Source organism: Triticum aestivum, chromosome 5D, assembly GCF_018294505.1.
Source record: "Triticum aestivum cultivar Chinese Spring chromosome 5D, IWGSC CS RefSeq v2.1, whole genome shotgun sequence".
NCBI classification, from domain to species: Eukaryota; Viridiplantae; Streptophyta; class Magnoliopsida; order Poales; family Poaceae; genus Triticum; species Triticum aestivum.
The window spans coordinates 125,741,130-125,751,335 of record NC_057808.1 but is presented as its reverse complement, the minus strand read 5'-3'; the positions used below and the strand labels follow the sequence as shown (position 1 = coordinate 125,751,335).

Sequence of the window (10,206 nt, the reverse complement as noted above, 5' to 3'; positions counted from 1 at the left end):
GATGTGGGGGATGATGATTTGTTTGACGAGAATGTGGACAAGGATGTGGATGATCACAGAGAGAGGGAGTTCATACTAGAGATAGAAGCAGAACTTCCAGAAGATGCACTTGATGACTCTCACTTGGATCTATCCAAAGAAGAGAATGAGAAGTTGAAGTACAATTTCAAAACATTTAACTCAGCTACTGATTTGAATGCACCCACCTTCAGGCTTGGAATGGTTTTTGCTGACATGAAGGAACTGAGACTCGCAATAAGTGCCTACAGTGTTAGAAACAGAGTGAAGCTAAAGAAGACAAGGAATACCACAACTATATTAGTTGTAGTGTGCAAACCAGGATGCTCTTGGCAATTTAAGGCAGGCAAGGACAACAGGACAAATAGCATCATCATAAAGAAGTTTAATGGAGTACACACATGCACCAAGGCTTGGGATCTGAAGGTGTTGACTGCACCTTTTCTGACTAGAAAATTCAAAGACGAGTTCAGAGACAATGAGAAAATGTCTCTGAAGAAATTTCAAGATAAAGTGCAGGTTGAGTACAACATGATTCCAAAGAGAAGCAAGCTAGGAAGGGCAAGAAGGGCAGCGGTTAGTGAGATTAGGGGTGAAGATGATGACCAATACAAGTCGTTGTGGGATTATGGGCAAGAGCTTAGAAGAAGCAACCCTGGCAGTACATTTTTTCCTTTGCACAAAGGAATTGACCGATGAGAAAACTAAAGTGACAAGAGACCATTTCTCCACTCTTTATTGGTCACTGGATGCTTGTAAGAGAGGGTGGCTTGCTGGTTGTAGACCCATCATTTTTTTGGATGGTTGTCATATAAAGACCAGGTACAAGGGGAACATGTTGACAGCTGTAGGCATTGACCCAAACGATTGTATATTCCCCATAGCCTTCGGTTTGTGTGAAGTAGAGTGTACTAGCAGTTGGGAATGGTTCTTGGCATCTTTGAAGGGTGATCTTAATATATGCAACTCATCATCCTACACAATCATGAGTGACAAGCAAAAGGTAACTACTTGTTATTTCTCTTGACATTGCTTTCATTTATGTAGACATTGCTCTTACTTAATTTGTTTTCTTGCTAGGGTCTAATAAATGCTGTGCAGAAGGTATTCCCACATGCAGAACACAGATTTTGTGTTAGGCATCTATACCAAAATTTCCACAAAGTGCATAAGGGTGAGCAGTTGAAGAATGATCTTTGGTCGATAGCAAGATCCACCAATGACATTGCATATCAGAAGAATATGGACCAGATAAAGTCACATAGTGAGGCTGCATACAAATGGGTTGAGAAACAGGCACCGAGAACATGGATAAAGGCCTTTTTTAACCCATTCCCCAAGTGTGATATATTGCTTAACAACATGTCAGAGGTATTCAACAGGTTAGCTCCTCACTTGTCTTCCTTCACATTCAAAATTTTCTGCAACTATCATTCACATTGCAGTACAACTAAATTATTTGTTTGCCACTCCCAATTAATTGCAGTTACATACTTGAGGCAAGAGAACTACCAGTTGTGTCAGCATTGGACAACATGCACATCAAGTTAACCAACAGAATTGTTAGCAAGCAAAGAGAGTCAGACAAGTGGACAGGGAGACTTTGTCCAAAGATCCAGAAGAAGTTGGACAAGTTTGTCGAGTGGGCAGCTAATTGTATGGTCCAAGAAGCTGGTAAAGGGGTTTTCCAAGTAAAATCCTTTAACAACACATACTTGGTGGATCTCAACATGAACAGTTGTGACTGTAAAAGATGGGAGTTGTCTGGAATACCATGTCATCATGTTGTTGCATGTGCTAGGCATGAAAGAATTGAGCCTGAAAGCTTGGTGCATCCATGCTATACTGTTGAGAGCTACAAGAAGGCCTATGCGTACAACATAATGCCACTGAGGGACAAAGGTCACTGGGAAAAAATGCATGGAATTGACGTGTACCCACCACTGTACACTAAAGTGATGGGAAGGCCCAAAAAAACAAGAAAGAAAGATCCAGAAGAGAAGAAAGACAAGAATGGGGGGATAAAGCTTACCAAGGCAGGGTCTACCATGCACTGCTCTATATGTAAAGCACCTAATCATAACAAGAAAGGTCACCACAAGCATGTTAATGACATTCAAAATGAGCAGGCAGCAAAACAAGTAGAGGAAGATTTTGATGACCCTGGCATTGTTGCTGTAATGCATTTTTTATCTTGTTCTTTCAATTTACTTCATTGGATTACATATCTAATATTGGTACCTAACCTTTGCAGAACATAATGCCACATACTGTGAGGCCATTTCTTGATCCAACACAAACTCCTGACTCTATGGTTTTCATGATGCAGGAGCAGGTACTGACTTATTTGCTGCTACTTTCTTTTAGTGTGTAATATGCACTAACATGTCTGTTGTATGTGCCTTTAGGAGAGGTTTGTATATCCACGTGTTAGAGACTTTGGTCCTCTACCAGAGTCAAATTTCATAGCAAATGCTAGAGAAGAAATTCCTCCTCCCAGAATGACCACAGCAATGACAAGGGGCAGGATCAGAAGAGGTGGAACTGCTGCATCTAGAGCAAGAGGTGGAAATGCTGCATCTGGGCACAATGCAAGAGGAGGAGGAGCATCAAATGTTGCAAGAGGTGGAGGGCACAATGCAAGAGGAGGAGCATCAAATGTTGCTGGAGGCGGAGGGCACAATACAAGCGCAGGTGGAGGCCACAATGCAAGAGGAGGAGGAGGGCACAATGCTAGAGGAGGGAATATTGCAAGAGGAGGTGGAGGCCACAATGCTAGAGGAGGAGGGAATGTTGCAAGAGGAGGAGGAGGCCACAATGCTACAGGAGCAAATGTGGCTAGAGGAGCAAGAGCTGCAGCTCCTGGCTTCTACAACCTCCGTTTTGGAGATGATGGATCTAGTAGAACTTGGACTGAAGCAGCAAATTTCATGCAGGCCGAGGAAGAAGTTCTGATCACTCAAAATGCACCTGATGATGAATGGCCTCATGATTTCCTATCCCAGTGATGCACAAATTCAAAACATGAAATTCATGAATGAAATTGGCCTGAACTTGGTCTGAACCCATTAGTTATCTTTTGCATGTACTGAACTTGGCCCGAAGCCTTTCGTTTACAAGTATATGTACTGAACTTAATTTGAAGTGATATGTACTGTGATCGTGTTAAGATGGTGCTGCAGTGGTAATTTTGCTGTGATAAGCCCTTGCCGTTTGCCTTTTTATGCATTTTACCAGCAGTATATTCATCTTGCTGTGCCTGCAAATAGTATATGCATCTTGCTGTGTTGTTCATAGTTCGTCCTTGTGCTGTTAAAGCATTTTGAAAACAGTAAATGCATCTTGTTGTGCCTGCAAACATCAATATACATCATGGCTATTTGGCTGACAAAATATACATATTGTCTGTTTCATGTGCATCTTAGGCCGCGTTCGGCAGTCCTCCGCAGAGCTTTAACCAACTCCACAAATTATGGCCTTAATCATGCGGAGCGGAGGGAATCCGAACGCGGCCTTAGTATCACACGTTTTGCTGTCTAGTTAGTATGTACGCTCATGATCGTTGCTATGAGAGGCCTATTCTACTTTTAATGATCCACTGTATACATCTTATATCATGTTAAATGTAACCGTTCCCTTTCCTATTATACTTGTGCAAACCTCAGCTGAAGCAAAATAGAAGCATATTACTGAATTTTGCACCTCAAAAGCAACGTTTCCATTCAAAATGCTGAAAAATAATATATTCAGTACATGCATCAATTACTCCATCCATTACACTTCCGATCACTTCCAATCACAGGCCAAAAATCTTGAAAACAGAATACTGAATCATCCTATCCTACAGTCCAGTCTCTCCTTGTTCATCCTTGACATTATCTTCTTCTGCATTTTGTGCCTGGGCAGCCCAAAATCGAACTGGTTCCTGGGCAACTTTCTCAGCATCAAACTGGTTCCTGGGCAGCCCAAAATCAAACTTGGGGACCTCCACATCCTGAACATCGAAAAAAAATCCCCTTTCAGTGTACTACCCTACTGAGACAGAGAGATGGGGGGAGAGATTCAACACCTGTGATGATGTGATCGCCGCCCATCTTCCATTCGTCGACCTTGGGTTGGCCCCGCCGCCCATCTTCCGTTCGTCGCCGGCGCCCAGACATAACAGCCATGGCGGCCGCCGCCTTCGTCCAGCCGTCGTCGGCCTGAAGACCCGCACAGCCGCCGGCCTGAAAAAACCAGCACCGCCGCCGGCCTGAAACGCCTCGCCGCCGGCGGCCTGAAAAGCCTCGCCGCCGCCGCCGTGATTCGGGAACGTGGGTTTGGGAACTGGGATCATAACGTGCTTCGGGGACGTGTTGAGATAATCCACATAAAAGGAGGGGGGTATCTGCAAACAATGCACGCTTCATCCCGCATGATGGCTTCCAGCCACTGACAAGCAGGACTGCGCCACGCTGTCACGCCCAGCTGGCGTCGTACAAGGCCGCATCTGGGTTTTGAACTGTACGTGCACCAAAACACAAGTTTATGCACCAGATTTGTGTATTTTTCAACTTCAAGCACCAAAGTGGTCATCAAGTGCAACTTGTTGTACCATTGGTGTATTTGCCTCAATTGTAAAGTGAAATCCGTGAATTCCAACCCAAATGATGTGAACCAGTTAGCCACGTGTCACATGTGATCCAGCTACGACAGTAAGTCAACAAGCCATTGACGCATGGGCCCATCCTGGACGAAACACCCCAAACCGAGAGAGTTCCCGTGCTCTCCCCTCCTCTAATCACTCTCCATTCCAAACTTTTCCGTCTCCCTCCAAACTCCCGATCCGCGCCACCCCCCCCAAATTTCCCCTCCTCGTCCTCCATCCGACGGCATCGGGCCCCTCCACGTCACCGATCCGCGGCCTAACCCTCCCCACCAATCACGCACCACCTCCTCCTTCTATATAATCACACCACCGCCCCCGCCGGCACACCATCTCCACATTCCCTCTCTCGACAATCTGTCCGACTCCGGCCATCTCTGCGGCAACCACCGTACACGCGCGTCCACCGTTCGTAGCGACGAGAAGATGAGTTCTGCTGGCGGCGGGAGGGGCAAGGGCAAGGCGGTGTCCAAGACCGTCTCGCGGTCTTCCAAGGCCGGCCTCCAGTTCCCCGTCGGCCGCATCGCCAGGTACCTCAAGATCGGCAAGTACGCCCAGCGCGTCGGCGCCGGCGCCCCCGTCTACCTCTCCGCCGTCCTCGAGTACCTCGCCGCTGAGGTAACCGCATCAACCCTCTCCGCGTTTCGTTCCCCATGGACATTCTCCTGTTCTGTCCCCTCACGGGTATTCGATTATTTGTTTTTCTTCTCTTCAGGTCCTGGAGCTCGCCGGCAACGCTGCGCGCGACAACAAGAAGACCCGGATCGTGCCGCGCCACATCCAGCTGGCGGTCCGCAACGATGAGGAGCTGAGCCGGCTTCTGGGCGCGGTCACCATCGCCGCCGGTGGTGTGCTGCCCAACATCCACACCACGCTGCTCCCCAAGAAGGTCGGCAAGGGCAAGGGCGACATCGGCTCCGCGTCCCAGGAGTTCTAGAGTCTCGCAGATCAAACCAGCATCATCACAGAAGATTTGAGGACTCTGTTCTTTTTCTAGTATGGCGATGCTTTAGGTTGTTAGATTAGTTCTCGGTCAATGATCTGGTTGGTGTATCAATGATGAATCTGGTTGGAATGAAATACTAGCAATCTGGTTCTTGTTATTACTCATTGTGATATGTCAACGTGAAAACATCTTATTGATCTTTATGTTGCGGAATGAATGGTGAAAACATATTTTTACAGTTTTGGTCTGAATGAATGTTGATGGCCTGTTGTCGTTCCAGAGAGTATTTTCTGGCAGTCTTTATGTATTCAGTCATGCCTAATTCGCCAAGATTCAGAAAGGTGCGATGGTACTATTTCTCACCAGTTTCAGGATAAACTTCCAGGATGCCAAGACAACCCCCTCCAGAAATCCTGTACAATGTAGCAGTCAAGCGTAGAATCTTGCAGACTAACAAGGATACAAGAAACAGTAAGATGTTACCAATCATTTTAGCAATATAGTGAGCACATCATACTGTTCATCCCATGATGCCATTTTCATAGTGGAAGTTGTTTCAACTAGCACATTGAATTCATAATTGCAAGGTAGCTATGTACTGTTTTTCTAGTATGATGATGCTTTAGGTTGTTGGATTAGTTCTGGGTGAATGTTTTGTTTGGTGTATCGACGATGAATCCGATTGGAATGGAATACTAGCAATCTAGTTCTCGTTATTACTCCCTGTGATTTGTCAATGAAAAAGTCTTGTTAATCTGCATGAAACGGAGGTGCTAGATCTGTTTAGTCTGATTAATGAATGGCGCTGGACTGTTGTGATTCTGTGGATTACTCTCTGGCCCGTGGGCGTTCTTCTGTTAAGCGAATGCCCAAGTTTGTTCTTGCTGGCAAATGTGATTGTTCAGCTCAGCTATTTGGTGTTTACCCCAACAGTAACTCATGATGATGTGTGATCTGTACTCTCCCGCTTGGCGGAACTATGTCTAATCTTCTTCTTAATTAATGAAAATGGCAAATCTTTCGCCTTGTTTCAAAAAATAAAATAAAAAAATTAGCACTGAAACATCTGCATATCTTCGGTCATGGCAAGATTCAGAAGTGCGACGGTACTATTTCTTTGAAGTAAGTTTGTAAGCTTCTTCCCCTCCACCCCAAAAAAAGATGTTTGCAAACTTCCTGAATGTTTCACGACAATATGATCGAAAATTCAATTTGCAGCATTACCAGCATAAATTGTTTAGTAATCCTCAGTTGGTTCGGGGCTCCAGGATGCCAACACAACACAGACCAGAAATCCTCTACAATGTACTCCCTCCGTAAAGAAATATAAGAGTGTTTTTCTTTACAGAGGAAGTAGCAGTCATGCATAGAATAATTCTAGCAATATACGTAGTAAGCACAGAACAAACAAGCTGTTCACTTGTTACCCATCTGACCAATCATTTTTTAGCAATATAGCGAGCACGCAATAATTTCCATCTCAAGATAATCTGTTTTCTTTCCCAGCTTCAGAATTCGTCTATTTTTTCTGTTTGCTATAGATCATCTCAAGATAATGTGTAGTCTTTGTTTATTCTGAGTATCCTGGTTGTAAATTACAGAGCAGGGAGTCGGTTGAATCAAGTGCAGTGCGTAAATTATCACAACGCAACCCTTAAGACAAAGCGTAGTTCTGTGCCTCTGTATTCTGGTATATACTACTGTCTAATACGACCCTATTTTCTTCGCTTGAATCATCTTTTTCTTTGACGAGAACTTGAATTATCTTCTAACCTATATGAATGATCAACACTCAAGCAATACACCCAAAGCTCACCTCAACGTATCCCAGGAGGATGCAGTACAACTTGGTGCTATGTAACACTTCATCTAACCTATATGAACGATCAACACTCATGCAATACACCCAAAGCTCACCTCAACGTATCCCAGGAAGATGCAGTACAACTTGGTGCTATGTAGTAACACTTCAAAGGGAGACAATTCCTTGTGCTTTTGTCAACTTTGAAGTGATGTTGAGATCCCTTTTGGCCCTCTTCATAGTGTTTTAAAGTGGTTGAGAAATGCCCTTCTTTGTATTTCTCTACACACATGAGCAAATGCAGGACAACTAAAACAGTAGTTGTTACAATGGGAAACATATTATTGATATATCACCACAGCCGTACAACTACATTTCTGTGCAAAAATGCACGAATATTTGCTCATGATGCAAAGGCAGTGCCAATGCAAAAAGTAGCAAATTAAAAATGAGAGAATACAACTCTCAGTTTAGTTATCACTAAGCACTGGAAGAAGTCTATAACAAAGCATCTTGCACACTTAACACATCCCAGCACTGGCCAAGTAACAACTGTAACATCCTACCAGCTCAAGGTCCATCATGCAAGCCGATATGATAAAACGACACCAACAGGAAATCCACATATACCCCTAATGCTTGCCCTGACAGCAAAACATCCAGCAATCATCATGCTACAGAACTTCAAAGACGAAACACATGAACATCAACAGCAACAAGAACAAACGTATTACCAGAATGCAAGCAAAAATTTGATTTCATTGCATAGTACCAGCCGATTCATCATATGTGATGCAGCTAAGATAGCAACCTGACCATTTCGAGTGGCATACTAGCATGCAAATAGAGGAACAACATAGAAAAAAGAAAAAGAAAAGTGCACTCCTTCAATGGCCCCTGGCAGCATAGATCAGGGAGATTGCGGCCACCATGGTGGTGGTGGCGGCATACACCCACGCCCAGATACCACCCTTGTTCTTCTTCTGCGCTTCAGCCACTGCGAGCTGCAGCTCCTCAGCCTCATTGGAAAGGACTTCGATCTTCCCATTCTTTTCCTTCAATGCCATCCTCAACTCTCCAATCTCACTGTCCATTTTACCATTGCAGTTCTCCAGTTCCTTGATTTTCGACATCAGCTTCCCTGCTTCAGCCTTCTCAGCATCCAGTGCTCTCAGAACTGAATTCTTCTCGCGCTGCAGGCTTGAATGCTTGGTATCAAGTTCATCACATGATGTTTGGAGCTGTGACATGGAAACATGGAGCTCCTCCAACTCAGCCCTCAGCTTAACGGTCTGAGCATCCTTCTCACGTGTCACCCCCTCGGCTGCCTCCTTGTCAGCCTGGATTTCCTCCACCTTCCTCTTGAGGCTCTCCAACTCCTTCACGATTTCAGTCTTCTCAGCATCAAATGCCTTGGAAGCAACCTCCTTTGCCTTCACCAACACACCCAGTTCCATCCTGAGCCTCTCAACCTCTTCTGCAGACATGCTGTGTTTCTTCTCTGCTTCAGCAACCTCTGATTGAAGCTTATCACTTTTGCCCTTCAACAAATCAAGCTCCCTCTTCATTGCCATCACTTCAGCCTCTAATCCCCCTGTCTTAGTCACAGACAATGCGAGCTCTGTTTCCAAAGAGGCCACCCTTGCATCCATCTCAGCCTTCTTGGATCCCAGCACCTTCAGTTCCTCCACCTTCGCCTTCAACTTCCCCTCCATATCCACCCGGAACGCCTCAGATTCTTTCTTGAATTCCTGGAAGCTTCTCTCCACCTCTGCCTTCTGGCAGGAGACCACCCGAACCGCCTCCTTTGTCTCCTCCAATTGCTTCATGAGCTCGCCATTCTGACTCAACAGCTCGGAATTGTTGGCCTCCAACTCTGCCATCATGGCCGACAGGCTCGCGACCTTTTTGGATATGGACGCCACCTCCGCCTCCTTGACCTGGAGAAGTTTCAGGAACCGTGCCTTCTCCCCAGCGACCGCCTCAAGGCGCGCGCTGGCATCGTCCTTGGCGCCCGCCTCGAGCGCGGCCTTCGATTCCGCGAGCCGGAGGGAGTCCTGGACGGCGGCGAGGCGTGCGCGGAGCGCGGCTGCCTCGTCGGCCGCGGCGCGGAGGGGCGCGGCGAGGGCGGCTTGCGCGACTGCGCGCTCGGCGGCGTCGAGCGCGTCGCCATCGGCGGAGATCTCCTCGAGGCGCGCCGTGAGCGCCGCCACCTGGCCGCGCCGCTCGACCGCCTCCTTGAGGAGCATGGAGTTGAGCGTCTTTAGCTGCTCCGCTTTCCGGTCCCGTACCGGCGATGAGTCCCGCTTCTCCTCCATCCCCGGCGCTGGCGCCGGGGCAGCGTGGTTGCCGTTGCCGTTGGACGCGGCGGCGTGGTTTCCGTTGCCATTGCCATTGGCGGCGACGGCGGCCTGGTTGCCGTTGTCGTTGCCGTTGGCGGCGGCGGCGGCGGCGGAGGAGGACTTTTTCTTGGCCATGTCTATCCTAGGGTTCGCGTGTGGCTGAAAATGAGACGGTTCCCGGTGCGGATTTATGCAGCGGGAGCGTCTCGCTGACCCTTGGGTCCACCGTTTTGCTGGCCCACATGCCTGCGAGAGAAGTAATGGTGGGTCCGTGGGTGAGAGATGCTGCGAGACGACCGTTGGGTGGGCGAGAGGGTTTGAATGGAAACGAACGGACGGCCTAGATGAGCCGTAGCGCGTAGGCTTATCGCGTGCCGCGGCGCATTGAATCGCAGGCCAGAAAATACGTGTGTGACGCAGAGCGAAGGAATAGCCCGTGCGAGCGAATCTCCGG

The 10,206-nt window shown here is 47.1% G+C and overlaps 4 protein-coding genes across 4 annotated transcripts; 2 read left to right on the top strand and 2 right to left on the bottom strand.

Moving 5' to 3' along the window:
• Positions 1–864: 864 nt before the first annotated feature.
• Positions 865–3,186, top strand: LOC123124475 (uncharacterized). The gene is made up of 5 exons (XM_044545090.1): positions 865–1,021; positions 1,099–1,400; positions 1,505–2,195; positions 2,273–2,353; positions 2,427–3,186. Exons 1-5 carry the CDS (start codon positions 1,004–1,006, stop codon positions 3,024–3,026), a joined length of 1,692 nt encoding a protein of 563 aa, XP_044401025.1. The 5' UTR covers positions 865–1,003; the 3' UTR covers positions 3,027–3,186.
• A 526-nt stretch (positions 3,187–3,712) lies between these two features.
• On the bottom strand, positions 3,713–4,381 carry LOC123124474 (uncharacterized). Its single transcript, XM_044545089.1, has 2 exons — positions 4,088–4,381; positions 3,713–4,012 (listed from the first exon to the last, which is right to left on the bottom strand). The coding sequence occupies exons 1-2, from the start codon at positions 4,352–4,354 to the stop codon at positions 3,860–3,862; spliced, it is 420 nt and encodes a 139-aa protein (XP_044401024.1). The 5' UTR covers positions 4,355–4,381; the 3' UTR covers positions 3,713–3,859.
• Positions 4,382–4,986: 605 nt separating this feature from the next.
• LOC123119852 (probable histone H2AXb) lies at positions 4,987–5,766 on the top strand. Its single transcript, XM_044539795.1, has 2 exons — positions 4,987–5,281; positions 5,379–5,766. The coding sequence occupies exons 1-2, from the start codon at positions 5,090–5,092 to the stop codon at positions 5,598–5,600; spliced, it is 414 nt and encodes a 137-aa protein (XP_044395730.1). The 5' UTR covers positions 4,987–5,089; the 3' UTR covers positions 5,601–5,766.
• A 2,374-nt stretch (positions 5,767–8,140) lies between these two features.
• On the bottom strand, positions 8,141–9,930 carry LOC123119851 (myosin-3). Its single transcript, XM_044539794.1, has one exon. The coding sequence runs from the start codon at positions 9,885–9,887 to the stop codon at positions 8,298–8,300; it is 1,590 nt and encodes a 529-aa protein (XP_044395729.1). The 5' UTR covers positions 9,888–9,930; the 3' UTR covers positions 8,141–8,297.
• Positions 9,931–10,206: the final 276 nt, after the last annotated feature.